Here is an 18,570-nt window from a genome sequence, read left to right as displayed (position 1 = left end):
CCCAGCATGCACCACACTCACAGGCACCAGCTTTTCCCAGCATGCACCACACATACAGGCATCAGCTTTCCCCAGCGTGCCCATGCCCACGGGCATCCAGTCAGGCGAGGGTTTGGTCTGGAAGTTCCTTGGCTGCTCACTCACCTCATGCTCTTTCTTGAGCATTTCCATGGCCTCCTGGAAGCGCTTTTCTTTCTCCTCAGTCTCAGCAATGGTGGCTTGGTTTTGCTCCTCATAGGCCATGGCGACCACCGCCAGAATCAAGTTCACCAGGTAGAACGACCCCAGGAAGATGACAAGCATGAAGAAGATCATGTAGATCTTCCCTGCAGACCTCAGGGTCTGGGGGTGGGTGGGAAAGAAAAGTGGGAGAGGTCACTCTCTCTAGGTCCCTTCTGGGTCATGGCATTTTCAAGTCATGCAGCTAGCTGTGCTGGGGGTTCAAATGGCCACCACCTGGGTGGTAGAGACTGTCCCACCTATAGACAGGGGATTATCCTGTCCCACAGAGGGGGGAGTGTCCCACCCTACAGAGAGAAGAATGACCTGCACACAGAGGGGGGAGTGTCCCACCCTACAGAGAGAAGGATGACCTGCACACAGAGGGGGGAGTGTCCCACCCACAGAGGGAGGCGGAATCTCCCAAGCAACAGGGGGCGTGTTGCATTCACAGGGGAGGAATATTCCAACCTATCTGGTGGAGGAGTGTCCCACCCACCGAGGAGGCAGCATTTCACATAAAGATGGATTCTTGGTCACAAGTAGAAAGAAAATTTCCTTTTTTCCTGGATCCCCATCCCTCAAATACAGGGGTCCCACTACCACTGTAAGTACAGTTGTTGACCTCACTGGGGAAAGGAAAACAGAGGCTTTGTCCTGCTCCTGCCCCTCCAAAGCTCTGCCAGTGAGGAAGCTGCTGGAGCCTCTTCTAGCTAAGCCCTTGTGCAGCCCAGGCCTGGGCCCCGGTGTGGGGCTCTGAGCCCCAGACTTGACACCCCTCTGCTGGCCCGTGCACCCACGCACCTGCTGGTAGAGGCGCTCCCAGTAGTCCTGCGTCATCAGGCGGAAGAGCGCGAGGAACGCCCAGGCAAAGGAGTCGAAGCTGGTGTAGCCGTGGTCCGGGTTCTCGCCTGCCTTTAGGCACTGGTAGCCGTCAGGACATGTCCTGCAGTCAGACACACAGACTGCCTCACGCTGTAGGGAGGCCATGCCCCTGACTGGTCTCCCTGGGCAGCCCAGCATATGGCCTGCTGCTCTGCAAGTCAGGCTTCACAAGCCTGACTCCACGGCTGTGCTCACGCTGGGCCTCCCACTGGGATACAGTCTCCCCTTTTCTCCACCTACCTGTATTCTCTAGCTCCCTTCTGCCCACATGACACCCCCTCCAAGGGCCTGGCTTCCACCTCTTCCTCTGCCTGTCTACCCCACCAGGGGCTGAGTGCAGTGCAGGCACATGGGGGAAAGCAGCAAGGCTTGGGCTGAACAGGATGGCGCTGAGGGCAAAGGCAGGGTCATGAGGATGAGGAATGACTCTGGGGTGGGCAGGCTGGGGCCAGGCCACGTCTGGAAAATGTGCCCATTTGCACAACTGCACACACGGGTGCTGGTTCAGCTAAGGCAGAGCCACAGTCCGTGGAACTGAAGGTGGCGGCTTCTCTCCCAAACAGGGAGTGCTGCGTTGGCACCACGAGTGTGTGTGTGTGTGTGTGTGTGTGTGTGTGTGTGTGTGTGTGTGTGAGAGAGACAGAGAGAGAGACAGACAGACAGACAGACAGACTTGGCAAGCGGGAGGATTTAGCCAAGAGACCTCCGTACCTGCTGATGCCCTAAGACCCCCCAGACAATCTCCTTAGCAACAAGGCGACAGCAAACCTGGGCTCTGGAACATCATACTCAGAGACATGGAAATACAACTTGACAGAGCACCCTCAGCCAGGGTGGTCTGTGCCCCCTGCCCTAATAACCCATGCCACAGCTACACTGACCCAGACCTCGGAAACTGCACAGGCCACTGGGCATCTCCGAGTACCTACTCAGGTCCTGCTTGCCCTCAAGGAGAGTCCAGGCTGCTGGGGGAGGCCGCACTCACCCCTGACAGAGACCAGGAGGGAGAGAGTGAAGATGGGAGTGGGATAGGGCAGCCCTGGGGGGCTTCTGGAAGGAATGGAGCCAGGGCTGGGCTGGTGGGGGATCCTGCAGGGCTCCTGGGTTGCCCTCCAGCCCCTGTCCCATTTCTGGGCTCTGGCTGCCCTCCCTGCCCACCTGTCCCTGACCTTTCTTCATCTCCTTTGGAGCTGTCACCTCTGATGAGGGTGGGGGTGGGGAGGCTGACAAGGCCCTGGCAGGGAAGGGAGGCAGGTGAAGGCTTCACTGTCCCTGGGGTCAGGTGCATAAACAAAAAGCACTGTCAGTGGCGAAAGCCCCAGGGGATCCCTGCCCCCTGGCTGAGCAAGGTGACCCTGGGCGGTGGACACCACATACCCGGCATCTGAGCTGTTCCCACACAGTAACACGTCGGAGGTGCCATTCTTCAACAGGTAATTGTCTGTAAGAGAGACATCTGATGGGGAGGGGCACACGTGGCCCAGACTCCTGGGCTTCCCATCCTGCTTCCAGGTGTAGACATAGCTGGTGGTCTTCCCTCTTCTTCTCTGCTCCTGCCCTGCTCCCTACTCCTCCGCCTTGCCAAGCCTGGCTGCCTCCCCGGCCTTCCTCCTGCTCTTCCTCAGACCTCCAGCTGCCAATATCCCCCGTGTGCTTGGAGGGCACAGGAAGTCCTGGGCAGGGCCTCAGCTGTCCCCACAGAGGGGCTTCCACCCTGCCCAAACCACTCAGGGGCCAACAAGGGCCAAGAGAGGCCCTGAACTAGGAGGCAGGGTCTGGGAAGAGCTCCAGCTTGGCTGCTGAGTCACCGCGTGGTCTTGGCAGACTACTGCCCAGTCCTGGACCCACTCTGCTGTGTATAAAACGGCGAAGTGATGCCTGATGCAGTCACCATGGCAACACGTTGGTCTGTTCAGATACGGAGGTAAGAAGGAGCTGGGCTGGTCCAGGTGAGACACAGGACTCCAGGCCCTGTCCTCTCCTCTCTGTGGCCATTTGTCCGTCCCCACCTCACACCATCACCTGCCTTGAGCTTGGGTGGCAGTTCTCAAAGTGTGACCCCTGGACCAGCACATCAGCATCATCTGGGGACTGGTTATCAATGCGACTTCCCAAGCACCACACCAGACCTGCTGGTTCAGAAACTCCCGGGGGTGGGGCCCAGCAATCTGTGCCTCAAGGAGCCCCCCCGGGACTCTAGTGGCAGTGAAGTCGCACGGCCGCCGCTATATGGCTAAACCCACCGCTGCCGCGTCGATTCCAACTCACAGCAACCCTACGGGACGGAGCAGCGCTGCCCCAGACGGCTTCCAAGGCCGTAATTTTTACGGGAACAGACTGCCACATCTTCCTCCCTCGGAGCGGCTCTTGGGTTTGAATCGCTGGCCTTTCAGTTAGCAGCCGAGTGCTTAACCACTGCGCCACAAGGGTTCCTTCCGTATGATGATAGCTAACCCATACGCAAATTTATTCCTCAAGCTTCTATGTTTCTTTCTCCCAGGTGGGTTGCTGGTTTATGCAAGGGGCTCTAGCTTCAGAATGTGTCCTCGTGGCCTGAAATCTCTTTGATCCAGGTGGATGGTGCTGATCGTCAGCCTTGAGAAGTGAAGTGCCAACCATGGGGGGCGGGGCGAGACAATGACAGGGGCTCACGCTACTTTGCACAATCTCCGAGTCTGTTCCCCCCCTCTCGCAGGGCCCTGAGGGTGCATGTATATGGAACGAGCACCCTAGCAAAGAACACTAAAGTCGATCGGGAAATCCCCATGCCCAGCAGGCGGAGCCTCCCCTCTGAGGTCTCACCAACCACCCAGCTGCGGGTCCCACCTTTCCCCAAGCTCACACTCCTCTGCAGGCTGTCTCTTCATGGTTTCCCACACTGTAAACCTTACAGCTGCTGTTCCCCTGTCTGCCTCTCCATCGAGTCACATCCTTCCTGTTCCTCAAGCGCGTCGCCTCAGCCAGCCTTGGACCTCACCAGGGCGGGCCTCAAAGGGCAGGGTCTGGGATCCCAGAGCACGCGGCTGGGTCTCTGGGGGACGAGGTGGGGCTGGAAGGGCCCAGGAGGCCTGTGCTCCGGAGAGGCCTGCGTGGGAGGTGCCCTGGCCCTGGTCACCTCACAAAGCCCTCTTGGGGCCACAGGGCATCCCGTCCAGAAGGGAGCGAGTCCGCACCTGCATGGTTGAGGTACACGTCCAGTGAGTCCCAGATCTGGCCGTTGGCCTCCACCGAGCCGTTGGTACCGTTGAGCATCGTGAAGTTACGCACGCACTTGTGCCTCAGGTTGCCCATGAAGAGCTGCAGGCCGATGAGCGCGAAGACGCTGAGGCAAAAGACTGTGAGGACCATCACGTCGGCCAGCTTCTTCACAGACTGGATCAGGGCGCCCACGATGGTCTTCAGGCCTGGGGGAGGCGAGAAGGAGCCTGGGGTCACTTCAGGGGTCCTGAGCTGAGCTGGGGTGAGCAACCATGAGGTGGGGGCAGAAGGAGAGAAGCTTCTTTTGGACTTCTAAGGCCAAGGCCCCCTATTTTTTAGCCTCTGGGATTCTGCCTGGTCTCATACCTTCAGAGGGGGCCCTGGTCTATGTTCCTCTCCACCAGCCAAATATATAACATGGGTGTGAAAAATGCCGTCTTTCTTGAAGCCACAAACCCTCAAAGTCTGCTTCCCTCTGGTTGGCCCCAAGGTGTGCCCCTCATCCCTTTAAATGCAGCCCCAGGCAAGGGAGGGTCTTCAGCCTTCAGCCTGAGATGGGGACTCAGCTCTCCCTGGTAGCGGTCAGCCCCACTCTCTTTGATGGCCCAGGGCGTCTTAAGTGGTAGAGGAAACTGGGGAACCCAGGGCCTGGGGACAGGCTGGGGGCTGGTGTGTGCATGCTGGGGGCTCTGGGGAGGGTTTGGCAAGGTCATGGCGGGTAATGTCCTAAGGGGCCTCTGTCCTCATGCCCCACCTTTGGGGAAAGTTCTGGGGCAGGGGAGGGGTGAACCTATACTGCGTCTTCCCCATTTGCCCTGTCCCTCTGGGACCACCCCCCTGCCTCACTCCCCAAAGCTGAGAGGTTGTGATCTGTTAGTTGCCCGGCCCAGCTCCCTGCGGAAGCCAGCCCCCAACACAGGGAACGGACAGAAAAGCTCGTGTAGATACGTTCAGTCTGGCCTTGGGTACTGTCCTATGACCTGCGACCTCTGTAAGCAACAGGGGTCAGGGGCTCCTCCACCGTAGCAGGCCCTGCCCCCACAGCCCCCCAAGCAGCAGATCTCAGGTTAAGCTCCATCCATCCATCGTCCAGCTGGTTAACGTGTTAGGAGCACGCGTGGCTGCTGTGCCCGTGACCCAGCCCCATCTGAGAGGAGAGAGGACATCCTCCCCGTGGTGCCCTGATGCTCAGCCCACCCAGGCTCAGAGACACTCAGCGCTCCCAGTCAGAATCGTCCTGGCAGATGTTGGCAACTGCCTGGCCATGGGTAACCCTGCAGGGTGGTACCAGGTGGGGGTGGGACGCCTCATTCCCAGCAGGGGGTCTGTGCTCTTGGCCGGCACCCGTCCGGTCCTGCTCATGGGCCTCGAGACCCCGGCATACGCGGGAACAAAGCAAGGGGCAGTGGGCACCACTCACAGACCCAAATCGGACTTGGCCTCGCCCGTTAGGCTGTGGTATCTTTGGCCCAAATGCTCCAGTTTGAAGCTCAGCAAGGCTCCTCCTGACCTTGTCTGTGTAGACAGTGTCTCAGGGAAATTGAGTGGTGTGCACAGATTCACCCTTTTAAATGTTTCTCCCGTGGATGACAGATTTCACTGTGGCAAGACTGATTCCAACAAAGTCACAGGATTCGTTCGGAATGGGCCCTCGGGGGTCCATGGGGAGACCCTCTCTGCCACTGATGTCCTAACAGGCTAGGGTGGGAAAGCAACCATTCTGTCTTCACTCTCATTTTAAGGGGAAGGAACTGAGGTCCAGGGACGACCAAGGCTATTTAAGACTCAACTGGGAGACACCTCCTTCAGGAAGTCCTCCAGAATGCTGACCACAGCCTATTTGTAATGACTGCTTTCGGGGTCTGTCTGCTCCCTCACTGGGTGGCTGGCACCTTTGAAGAGATCCAGTGGGGCTGGGGCTGGGGCTGGGGGCTGGGGGCTGGTGCTGGGGGCTGGAGCTGGGGCTGGGGCTGGGGCTGTGGGCTGGGTCTGGGGTTGGGTCTGGGGGCTGGGTCTGGGTCTGGGTCTGGGTCTGGGTGCTGGGGCTGGGGGGCTTCCTTCTTTTCCCCAGGACTGAGAAATGTTTTCCTTTGTAAGCCTTTCTTTTTAAGGGGACTGGAACACACCTTTTCTTAACCACTGTGCAAGTGTGTGCATCCACACCCTGGCGGGCTGTGTGCTGGGAGGCTGTCCCCGGGACTCCAGAGGACAGGCAGGCCTCTGACCTCTTATGTGTGTGCCAGGACCCAGTGACACCTCTGTCAATGGTGTGGTCCCATGACAGTGGCTGGGTGCAGGCTGCCTCACTGGCTCTGGGCTCTTGGCAGGGGTCTGGGCTGCTTTTTCGTGGGGGAGGGCTACAGGGGACAAAGGAGCCCTGGTGGTGTGATGGTTAACCACTCGGCCACTAACTGAAAGGCTGGCAGCTCGAACCCACCCAGCAGCTCTGTGGGAAAAAGACCTGGAGATCGGTTTCCAGAAAGATAGCAGTTTAGAAAGCCCTGCGGGGAAGTTGTACTCTGTCACATGGGGTTGCCATGAGTCGAGTCGAAACCGACTTGATGGCACCTAACCACAAGGAGGGGACGAGTGGGTCCTGTGTTCATACCACAGTGGGTACAGACGCCAGGAGGAGCGTTCCGTCTGAACACAGCGTAAGGGGAGGCTCCTTTTACAGGGTGATTAACCCACTGGGGGGAGTCTGAACTCTGCAGGGAGCTGAGAGCCAGGCTGCCAGGCCCCCATCTTCCTGGGTGCAGCAACAGTTATACAGGCCAAGGGCCCAGGAACTACCTGCTTCCCAAATCAGGAAGGGATGCAGCCATCTGGTCCACCTAATTCTTCCCTGGCGTTTTAACACCTCCCCAGAAGAGTGGTATCTGGCCTCTCCCACCACCTTCAGACATGAAGTGCCTTCTCTAGTTCCGAGTGCGGACGCATTCAGAAAAGGCTTTGGAGGGAACCCTGGGCTCAGGCGCTCCAAGAGCAGCTTCTTCACGGCAGGGAGATATCCGAGCTTGGACTCACTTTAATCTGGGAGAGTGAAAAATACTTGGGATAAAACAGCCCTCTGGGGGGCTCTCGGCTTCAGCACCAGCGTATCACACAATGTGAGCTGGGAAATCATCACGAGTCTTTTGAGAGCTTTCCTGGACGAGGGAGCGGGAAGGGCTTTCTAGGGAGGCCGTCTGGATTTTGGAGACTTCCCAGGTACAATTGCCAACATCTGTCAAGGAAGATCTCTTCCTGAGGCTACATGCATGGTTTGCTAACCCCCTACCGCACCACGCAGCGAGGGCTGTTAGACGCCAAGGCCTGATGACACCTGTCCCCAGATTACGCTCTGTTTCACAAAGGGGTGCCGGGGCTCCTGTTGGGCCGTATATCATCAGAGGGCGTCGAAGGCGGGGGCTGGGCACTCAGCTGTGAAAGACAGCGCCAGGGTTTTCTTTGTTGGTTCTGTGTGTACATGGCTTTCCTCAAACACAGTTCTTTCGGTTTCCGTATCACAGGATAATGCTTCAGGCTGAAGCCATTCATGCAGTTCACATACAAGCTTTTAAGCCACTCAAATAGCTGAGCTCAGTTTGGAAAAGAAATGGACTATCGTGGGAAGAATTTGGCTTTCTGTCTCGGGAGCTTGGTTTAACTGCAGCCCCTGCCATGGGGTGCTCTGAACCCCCCCGGGGTGTCTGTGAGGGTGGACTCTGGTGGGCAGTCTGAAGCCCATTCTGAGGCTTTGGGGGGACAGCTGTGCCCACCGCCTGCAGCCCCTACATCCAAGCTCTGGGAAAGGTATTCTGGTGACAGGCACATCCGAAGGAGCCTTCCCGAGGGCCGCCTTGGCTCCCAGGGGGCTCGAGAGGCCGGGCGCGTCCCTCCAGCCTTGGCGTTTAACCTGATTTTCACCTGAAATCACTGATATAGTTTTCAGGGCCCGGAGGACGCGGAAGGTGCGTAAGGCTGAGACATTGCCCAGGTCCACAAATTCAGTTGTGTATCTGTAACAAGGGAAAGTCACACACAAGACAGTGACAACACGCGAGGAGGGCCAGAGGTGGGGGGGGGGGACAGAGAGAGAGGGTCGCTTGTGGCTGAGGCCCGAGAGGACAGCCTGGTACCTTACCTGGGATAACCGAAATAGTTTTTAGAGCTCTCAAGACTCTGAAAGTTCGAAGAGCCGACAAATTGCCTAGTTTTATATTTTCTGATACATACCTGCAGAATCAAACCACAGTTATCGGGATCACAAAGCAGAACCACAGGCCGCCCTCCCCACCAGCCCTCTCCCTTCTTGACTCCCGTGGGGAGGGCAGTGGGTGGTCCCGGGACTCCCCCAGGTTTTCTTCCTGATCTCGACCTCCTGCCACAGGGACCTCTGTGTGGGTGCTGTACAGGTGTCCACACAGCAGCTCCCAGGCAGCTCTCTTGGGACGGTCCCATAAAAAACCTGCTGCATTCTCGGTGCCACTGGGGACGGCATATGGCAGGGCCTGAGGTTGGGGACACGCCAGAGCCAAGAGGCAAGCACTGCTGCCAGGAGCCTCCTTTAAGGTGACGGAGGAAACAAGGCGATTCCTGGTCCTTCTTTCCTCTGTATCTTCTGTAGTCTGGTCGCTGAGTGGGGGGCAGAGATTCAGCAAGTGCCTGGCTGTTCCAACCATGGGACCCTGAAGCCCTGGCGGAGACCACCACGGGGAGTCGGGGGTGGCTGGGTCTTCAAGGGCTGCCCCTTCCAGCCACAATCTGCCATATAAGGAGCAGCTTAGGAGGTCCTGGAGTCACGAGGGAGACATGGCTCCAGCACTCAGGGGAAAGCACCCTGAGTTCCCCAGAGGCATTGGAAGATGAACGGGAGGCTGCTGGGCACCCAGCTCTTCAACTGCTCACAGCCAGCGGCCAGCACAAGAGAAAGGAGAAGGATGAGGGGTCCCAGGTGACGCTGGCCCCTCCTCCAGGAATCCACCCATGGTCTCACCCCAGGACCCTTGGTGTCCCACAAGGACAGTCCTGCATCTGTCTCCACAGGAGGAGGGACCTCGGGAGGCGACCAGCCCGCCTCAGGGGTCCGCCCTGCCTGGCCCAAGTGGTGCTCAGCAGGGTTGGGTGGCGTGGGGCTCACCCTCCTCGGGGGTCTGCCCTGCGTGGTCTGAGTGGTGCTCAGCAGGGTTGGGTGGCGTGGGGCTCACCCTCCTCGGGGGTCCGCCCTGCGTGGTCTGTGTGGTGCTCAGCAGGGTTGGGTGGCGTGGGGCTCACCCTCCTCGGGGGTCCGCCCTGCATGGTCTGCGTGGTGCTCAGCAGGGTTGGGTGGCGTGGGGCTCACCCTCCTCGGGGGTCCACCCTGTGAGGCCTGAGTGGTGCTCAGCAGGGTTGGGTGGCGTGGGGCTCACCCTCCTCGGGGATCCGCCCTGCGTGGTCTGAGTGGTGCTCAGCAGGGTTGGGTGGTGTGGGGCTCACCCTCCGCAGCGGTCCGCCCTGCGTGGTCTGAGTGGTGCTCAGCAAGTTTGGGTGGTGTGGGGCTCACACCTGGAGCCTGGACAGTCGTCCCATCCCTGGCCTCCACAGACAGAGGAAGAGCCGGTTTCGGGGGGCAGGGTCTGCCCAAGCAAGGTGTGAGGACATGCAGCGGCCAGGCCACGTGACCGCAAGCATGTCTGAGAGACTGATGGACAGTGTGACCGAGGCCACTGGGACAGAGACAATGGACTGGTGATATTTAACCAAGGACTTTGGCTCCAAAGTTCCTGACATTTAACCGAAGGTGTCTGATGTTTAACAAAGGGCATCGGACTCAGGATGTCTGATGTTCAGCCATCTGTCTGACTCGGGTGTCTGAGTGACATCAGATCCAGGGTGGCCACCCTGTGACGCCGGGTGAATGCCAAGGTGGGCTGACAGTGTGCTGGACTCAGTCGGCCAGTCAGTCTGCACTGCAAGCCCCTCCGCTCTGCTCAGGGCGTCTGAACTCCCCTTCAAACTGTGTGGTGTCTGAGGTCAATGGGTCCAGCCCAGTCCAGCTCTGACATGGGGCTGAAACCAACTTCCTCTCCATCCACGCATGGGGCCCTTTGGCTACATCTTCCTGAGGCTCCGAGGACAGCGTTCCTATCCGCTCACCCACGGCATCCCTCCAGAGATGAGAAGTCCGCACACACATTCCTAGAGGTTTCCTGCCTCTGGCTCGCCCAGACCCTCTTGTGCTGTGGCATCCATTCTGTCGTCTGGGGTCACTTCAGGGTGCACATCTGTCTGCAGTGCAGAAGCCAGATGCAGCCTTACCTTCCAGTGGGGAGCAGAAATCACCTCTTAAACTGATCCAAGTTTCTGCTCAACTTTTGATGGCTATTCTATTCTCTGAGATGGCGCAGACCCTCAGGCCTCTGTCCCACATTCTTCTCTCAGGCTTGGAATCTCTGTCCAGAGGTGGTGCCGCCCCGGGACTCTGAAGTTGAGCCTGGGATACTGCCGGCATTGCCATTACACGGGAGCCATGGCTGTGGCCAGTCGGAGGCTCTGGGATCCTGTTTCCTGCTGCTGGTCTCCTGGGTGGCCTGGGACAATAGCTCCTTCTTGCTTGGGACACTGGTTTTGAGGCTGCCTCTTCTGGTTTCAGGGAGTGAGTGGAGCAGATCAGAGAGGGAACCAACTGTCCTTGCTTCTCCCTAGCTGTCCCTCACAGACCCTCCTGTGCCCTGGTCCTTCAGCTTAGACTCTGCCTGTCCTTTGCCTGCCCTGGTGTAGAACCTGCCCCACTGCCATGTCCCAGCGCAGTACTTGCCCCCAACTCATCCTCTGCCCCCTGAGCAGCTGATCCTGAGCACCGCATCCCAAGGTGACAAGGTCGGGCTGGTGACAGAATTGGGAGGATGGTATCTGTGCTCCCAGCAGGCCTGCAAGGCCGACTGAGTGGCTGAGAGCAGGAGGGGGCTGGTGGTCCTGAGGGCATGCTGTGTCTGGGGGGGCCTGCCTCATGGGGGGCCTCTGGGAGGGGGGGCTGCATCGCTTATTCCACTCAGAGCCTGAGATCCGCTCTTCCCATGTTAGACCCCACCAAGGCCTCCTGGAAGGCCCCTGAGTATGGCAAGGCAGGATGGAACCTGTCTGGCAGAGGACCAGCCTGAGCAGTGACGGGGTGAGGCTGGAGCTTTCCCCTCTAGGGCAGGCAAAACCCTCTTCCAGGCCATTCCCCCTCTGCTGTGGCCCAGCTGCTTGGCAGGAGCAGACAGCTGGGGTGGGATCGTAGGCCCCGCCACAGGAGAAGAGGGTGGTGGGTGAGAATTCCGCCCCATCACACCAGCCCCAGCGTACGGGGGAGCCATTTGGGAGGCCGAGTGAGGAGTCATGAGGAGGGGCAGACCCTCGCCTTCTTCCTGCCCCACCCCTATCTTGCTGTGCAGCCAGAGGTAGACCCCTTGCCTTCTCTGGTGCTGTGTGAACTTCCCACTCAATGCACGTTGTCCAGCCAGGCTCCCAGGGCTGCTAGGCAACTCTCATTAGCTATGAGGCTAGCGATGGCAGTGACGCTCTCCCCTCCTCCCTGCCCTCCCTCCCTCCCTTCCCCTCCAGGTTTGGTTTCCATAACAACCCCAGAAGGTGGGAGGCTGTGCTAACCAGCAGGTAATGCCCAGCCGGGAGGGGGGCCACTGGAGGAGCTGAGCCTGGCGGGCTTCCCTGCACCCCTCCACCCTCCCACCACTTCTTAATTGGGTGGGAAACCTGGTCAGAAATGTCAGATTTGGGGGTGTCTCTCCCGTCCAGCCCGTGGTTAGGAATCAGGAGACATTTCAGTCCCAGCCTGGCTGCTGACTCAGTCTATGATTTTGGGGGAGCGGTGGGCTCTCTCTCAGCCTCAGTTTCTCCATCTGTAAAATGGAGAGCAGGTGGGGAGGTTTGATTAAATGAACGTTTCCTACTGATAAAGACTTCTTATCCTAAGAGCCCGTCTGCCAGTCCAAAGGTCAGCAGTTCACATCCACCAGCCGTCCTTGGAAACCCTATGGTGCAGTTCTCCTCTGTCCTATGGGGTCACTATGAGTCAGAATCAACTTGACGGCAGTGGGTAAGAGCCCCTGGCGTCGATAGCAGAATACATTTCAGAGGCAGTGATTAATTTGTTTTCATAATCAAAAGCAGAAATCACTGTCAATCAAAGCTGCCAAGTCAGTCCGGGCCGAGGGAGAAACCCTGACGTTCCAATGGGCCTACGAAGCCTTACGGGACGTACACGTACCGTTTCTGGCTCAGAGGCCAGGCAGGCTTGAAGAAGAAGGCACAGCTCCTCTGTGATACCAGCTGGGGAAAGGGTTCCCGGTAGGGCGCCCTGGGGAATGAGACAGGGATTCTCCCACGGGACAGGGAAGGAGGACTCACCCCAGGCCCGAGTCACGCAGAGCGCATCCTGGAGACACAGGTTAAGGACAGGCCAGAGCCTGCCTGGCTCCTGCTTCAACCAGGCGACGCCCTTCTCTGGGGTCTGGGAGCATCTCTGTGGTGACACAGTCTTGCTCAGGCCCCAGGATGGGAGGGGAGGATGGCTCAGGCAGACGTGTCCTCTCTTCTGCCCAAAGCCCCTTCCCAATGACACTGGGCCCTCAGGGTCCCATGGGGCACTGTCCTCCGACATGGAGCACTCCGGAGCTTCAGTCCAGCCTAGCAACCCTACCTCACTCTCAGAAATACTGCAACCTCTTAGCTCTGACATGAAGGACTCCCTGTCTCTCCTCACACTGCAGAGAGGCCTCCCCACCCCATGTTCTCAGCTGCTGACCTTGCTTCTTATTTCACTGAGAAAACAGAAGCAATGAGAAGAGAGATCCCTCCTTCTGTCATCACCGACTCTGACTCTCCGTCTCTCTCCACGTTCACCGGGAGGTCTGCCTTCTTTCCTTGCAGTTCAGGCCAGCCTCCCACCTGGGCGCTGGCTCCCACCCCCTCGGCCAACACAGGGACTTTGCTCCTGCAATTTCGCCTCCTCTCTCCATCAGCAAACTCTCCCTCTCTACTGGGTAATTTCATCAGCTTGCAAAGTCCCCCCCGGCTCCACACTCCCCTCCGGCCACCACCTCATCTTCTGCTTGGTTGTACAGCCTACAAAACAGACATCCATGCTTGCTCTATCTCCGCTCCTCCCACTCTCTCTTGGACCCTCCAATCGGTGATGCCCCACTGATCCACCGGAACCACTCCTGTCAAGGTCACCAGTGACCTTCACGTTGTCAAATCCAACGGTCCATTCTCAGTCTTCACCTTACTCAACTTCTTCGTGGCATTTTTTGAGTTGGCTTGTGTTCCTCAGTCAGCTTCAAGACACCACTCTCTCCCGCTTTTCCTCCAACTCTGCTGGCCAGTTCCTGCTGTTCTTCTCCACCTGCTCCTCCTCCTCTTCCCGAACCTGAGATGCTGTAGCGTCTTACATGGAAGTCTTCAGATTGCTTCTCTTCTCTGGCTACACACACTCCTTGGAGATCCACCCAGCCTCCTCACTTTAAACACCATGTAGACCCTGATGGCTTCTAAACTTCTCCCTGTGCCTTGAACCCCTCTCCTTATCTCCAGACTGAATATCCAATTGCCTGCTCAACATCTCTCCCTGGATGCTTTCAAACTTAATCCACCCCAAACCAAACCAAACCCTGGATTCCCCTCCTCCCTCAGCCAGCTCCTCCCTCCATTCTTCTCCATTCCAGAAAAAAGGCAACACCTTTCACCCAGACGCTCAAGCCAAAAACTGAGGTGGGGTCTCCTGCTGGTCCTTCCCTCAGGATATATCCACAACCTGACCGCGTCTCACCTCCTCCACTGGGTCCCCGCCATCTCTCTCTCTCTTCCAGCTACTGAAACAGCCTCTAACTGGTCTGTCGGCTTCTACTCTTCCCTTCCAGCCTACTGTCCACTCAGTAGCCAGTGACTTTAAGAATGTAAATCAGATGGTGGCTCCCGTCACACTTAGACCTGACCATGGCCTATGAGGCCTGCGTGGTCTGTCCCCAGCCCACCACCTCACCCTCATTTCCCACTGCCCTCCTCCTTGCTTACTAGGCTCCCACCACACCTAAGTGTATACTGGATTTGGAGAGTGGCAGCATCTCTCTGAGCCTCAGTTTCCCCGTCAGTAAAGTGGAGGGCTGGAGTCAGCTCACATTAGTGTATCTAGAAACTCAGGTTCTGATGCATTTTCTAACCACCTGGTTTTCCATCCAGCTTGAAAGCTCCCTATCACCCCCTGCTCTTGGCTGAGGTTAAGTAAACACTCTGTCACGAAGAGGTGGGTTCAGTGAATCCAAAAATCCCAGGAAGTGGGAGCTGAACTGAACCTCTGAAAGCACCTAGCCCAACATCGGCCTTTCACGGTGGGGAAACTGTGGGGGGCTGTGGAATGGCAGGGAGCATAACTTTACCCAGCCCGCTCCCCGCTGGGGTATGGTGTCCAGTCCTGCACACACTGAGTTCTCTGCACACACCAGGCTCTCAGGAAGGGCTTCACGGAGAAGGCTCTGAACATGACTCTGAATGAGGCCTGCTCCGATCAGTCGTACCCACAAGAACACAGCATCCACTGCCTGAGACCCTCAGAGTGGAGCGCGGCCCTCAGCACTGATCCTCAGCAAGGGTCTCCTCCTACGCCGGGAAGTGGGCCTCAGCAGGCCTGAGATCACATTCATTTTCTGTGGACTCATTGTATGTCCCTGGCAACAGTTTTCCATCTGTAAAATGGGGATAAAGGACACCCATCCAGCCAACGTCTCTGGCTGGTGGAAGGATGCACTGCTCATGTGAGTGACGAGGTGTCTCCAACGTGCCCCTCGGCGTCTGGGAGCAGCAGCAGCGGACAGGCCGGCACACCTGGCGTGGGTTCTCGGGACTGCCTGCTCGCTTCCTTAGCTCTCTCCTCTTTACTGGTGTCTCAGTCTTAGTCACCCTGGAATCAGGTTGCTGCTGACATGGTCTGGGGATTTTAGGCTGTAATACTGGTTTCTCTTGGTGCAAAGGGCGGAGGATGCCAAACCAGAATCTTAATGGTGTCCTCAGAGCACAGGGTGGCCGTCGCGCCCCACAGGAGCCAGCGGACCTGACCACCATGGCACGCCTGAGCTATTCTGGATCCATCTTTCCCCACCAGATGAGCTGAGGGCCTCCTCACCGATGTCTCCTGCCACAGCGGTAGGAGAAGCAGCCTGCCAGCAGAGCTGCACGTGGCCACGGGGGGAAGCTGAGGGCTGGGTGGCCCAGGGACGGGGTGCTACATGCACCCTATCATGTGACCAGCATGGCACAGCCTGGTGAAGCAGGCAGGGTACTTACGCCATGATAATCACGCTGAAGTCCAGCCAGTTCCATGGGTCCCGAAGGAAGGTGAACGCATGCAGGCAGAAGCCTCGAGCCAGAATCTTGACCAGAGACTCAAAAGTGTAAATGGCAGTGAAGGTGTACCTGGGGAGGAGCGGCCAAAGCCCTCAGGCCAGGTTGCCCACGTGGCACAGCTCCCCTCACTTGCCAGGATGGGGAGTGGCAAAAGAGGGGAGGGGCTGGGCCAAGGACCCTTCAGTGGTGAGTCCCTGGGCCTGGACACAGCCCTCTTCTGGGGTGCCTTTTGGGGTGGTGGCATGGTGTGGAAAGGGCAGGGAGGGGCCAGCTGGACGAGAGGCCCCGAGATACTCACTCGACATACTTGGTCCAGGGCGGGGGGTCGTGCTGGGCCATGAACACACAGTTGGTCAGGATGGTGCACATGATGAGCATGTTGAAGAGCGTGGCGCGGGGTCAAGGAAAGGCCACGGTGCAGGGGCCAGCCACCACCGCCACCCCTGGATCCTGCCTGCTAGAGATCGGATGCGTCCCCCCAAAATATGTGCTGAAATCCTAATGGCTAAGAGCTTGGCTGCTAACCAAAAGGTCAGCAGCTCAAATCCACCAGCCGCTCCTTGGAAACCCTATGCTATGGGGCAGTTCTACTCTGTCCTATGGGGTCGCTATGAGTTGGAATCGATTTGACAGCAATGGGTTTGTTTTTTTTTTGTACACCTGTGGAAAGGAACTCTGGTTGCGCGGTGGTTAAAGTGCTCGTCTGCTAACTGAAAGGCTGGAGGTTGGAACCTACGAGCCGCTCCGCGGGAAAGATGTGGCAGTCTGCTTCGGTAACGACCGCAGCCTTGGGAACCCTATAGGGCAGTTTTACTCTGTGCTACAGGGTTGCTCTGAGTAGGAACTGACTCGATGGCAGTGGTTATACCTGTGTACGTAATTCCATTTGGAAATAGGCTTGGCTTTGTTACGGTAACGAGGCCACATCAGCGTAGGGTGCGTCCTAAACCAATCACTTCAGAGTGATATAAACAGTAGGACAGACAGATAAACAAAGCACAAGCAGGGGAAGACAGGTGCCGCGTGAAGGCTGTCAAGGTACCAGGGATCACCAGCTACCAGAAGCTGAAACAGACAAAGAAGGATACCCCCTACCCCGAGGCATACCCCAAATGTGGACTCCTGGCTTCCTGAACTGAGAAAATAGATTTCCGTTCTTTAAAGCCGCCCACCTGTGGTATTTCTGTTACAGCAGCACCAGGGGACTAAGGCACAGCCCTTGGGGTCATCATTGCTAGGCCAGTGCCGCCAGGACAGACACTGGGGACGGGAGCACGGTCTGTCCTGGCCTGCCACCACCGAGGCTGGTCTCTGTCTCGTCCCCAGCTTTGCAGCAGATCTAGCAGGGACCAGACACCTGAAACACCCCTTTGGAAGGGCTCCCTGTGGGGCCTGTTCCCTGGGGACCCCAGACCACAGAGGAGAGGAGGGGCAGGCCAGGTGGTAGGCCCCCCACCCGCCATTCTTCCCACCTGTATTGGGGCAGCCGAGGCTGGGCTTCAGCCTGAGACTTCTCAGAAGTGCTCTGGTTCCTGAAAAACATACCCGTCAGGACACGGAGCCCTGGCAATACAGTGGTTAGAGCCTGGCTGCTAACCAAAAGGTTGGCAGTTTGAATCCACCAGCTGCTCCTTGGAAACCCTATGGGGCAGTTCTACTCTGTCCTATAGGGTTGCTATGAGTCAGAATTGGCTCAACGGCAACAGTTTTGGGTTTTTGGTTTGTCAGGACACATGGACCCTGGGGGAGACAGAAGCCCCTCTTTTCTGGCTGCTTCCTGCCTTTGTGCAAACTCTTCACCCTTCTCCTCTGCTCCACCTGCTGGGCAGGGGTGCCCCTCTGAGCAGCCGGCCTGACTCCTCGGTCAGGGAGCTGCCTCCACAGCCACACCACCCAGGACGCTGGACGTCTCTGTTAGGGTGCCTGGCCGCTCGCTGACCCGTGACGCCCGTCTCCCACCAGAGCCAGGCCTGTCTTAGGTGTCCTGTGTGCCCCTGCCTTCAACTGAACTGTCCCAGGCCCTGTCTAGTCCCTGGCTCTCAGGCTGTTCATCCTAGGTGCTCCAGGCTGGATGAAGCTGACTGACCTTCTCTCCCCAGAGGAGCAAGGGTTCAACCCTGGGCCTCCTGATACTGGGGCACCACCTGGGGTCCAGGCCCGAAACAGGGGTACTTTGCTGCACTCACCAACCCCTTCCACAGCCTGACCCGAGAGGTGGGCCTCCCACTCCTCAGGCATCCCCCAGGCTCCTGACACCACGCCCCGCCCCAGCCCCACTCGGAGCAGCTGCCAAGCGGGAGATTCCCACAGGCTGCCCGGGAGCTGTGTTAATTGAGCTCCAGGGGATAGCCTATTTCCTCCCTACCACAGCTCTGCCATTTTCTACAGCCTGGCCCAGCCTCAGGCTCGGTGGGGTGGCCAGGGAGTCAGACCTGAGGCCGGGCCAAGGTGGGTGCCAACTCCTGGGGACTGCCTCAGCAGGGGAGGGGTGAGGCCTCAAAGGAATCTAACAAGGCAGGAGCCCTCCAAGCCTCCGGCCCTCCTGCTAGGTAATCTGCCTCAGGAACTCTGCATCCCAAACCGGCCCTATTCACAATTCATTCTCCGATCTCGCCTGAGATGAGAGGGCATCAGGCTTTGGGAAGACCCCTTTGTCAAACCAGGGCCGAGATGACAGTGCTGCTCAGCTCAAATGCCAGTGGCTGGGAAAGCCTGGCTTCTCCTTGGCCACCAGGCAGCAATATAATCACCAGGGTCTCTCTGCCTGTGTGAGTCTCCACGGCCACGGCCAGCTTATCTCCCTCCATTTCTCCCCGTCCCCTTACACACACACACGCACACACACACAAAGTCCCCAGACCCAGGCTACCTGCCGAGGCTTTCCCCACTGGACAGTTAGCCTCTCAA

At 58.1% G+C, this 18,570-nt stretch overlaps 1 protein-coding gene across 8 annotated transcripts in view; it reads right to left on the bottom strand.

Annotated features, from left to right (window-relative positions):
• SCN5A (sodium voltage-gated channel alpha subunit 5) overlaps window positions 1-18,570 on the bottom strand; it is a 95,311-nt gene that overhangs the window by 66,186 nt on the left and 10,555 nt on the right. For 5 of the 8 annotated variants that reach the window (XM_004377313.1, XM_004377315.1, XM_004377316.1 and 2 more), the window contains exons 3-9: window positions 15,962-16,051; window positions 15,604-15,732; window positions 8,429-8,520; window positions 4,278-4,508; window positions 2,482-2,545; window positions 1,024-1,165; window positions 145-342 (exon numbers count right to left, since the gene is read on the bottom strand). In XM_004377313.1, coding sequence (XP_004377370.1) covers window positions 145-342; window positions 1,024-1,165; window positions 2,482-2,545; window positions 4,278-4,508; window positions 8,429-8,520; window positions 15,604-15,732; window positions 15,962-16,051 — 946 coding nt within the window. Of the gene's footprint in view, window positions 1-144; window positions 343-1,023; window positions 1,166-2,481; window positions 2,546-4,277; window positions 4,509-8,211; window positions 8,304-8,428; window positions 8,521-15,603; window positions 15,733-15,961; window positions 16,052-18,570 lie in introns of all 8 variants that reach the window. The other 3 variants (XM_012555822.1, XM_004377314.1, XM_023732213.1) reach the window with 1 other exon arrangement.

This window comes from Trichechus manatus, unplaced genomic scaffold, assembly GCF_000243295.1.
Source record: "Trichechus manatus latirostris isolate Lorelei unplaced genomic scaffold, TriManLat1.0 scaffold00049, whole genome shotgun sequence".
Taxonomy (NCBI): Eukaryota; Metazoa; Chordata; class Mammalia; order Sirenia; family Trichechidae; genus Trichechus; species Trichechus manatus.
This window is presented reverse-complemented; position numbering and strand designations above follow the sequence as displayed.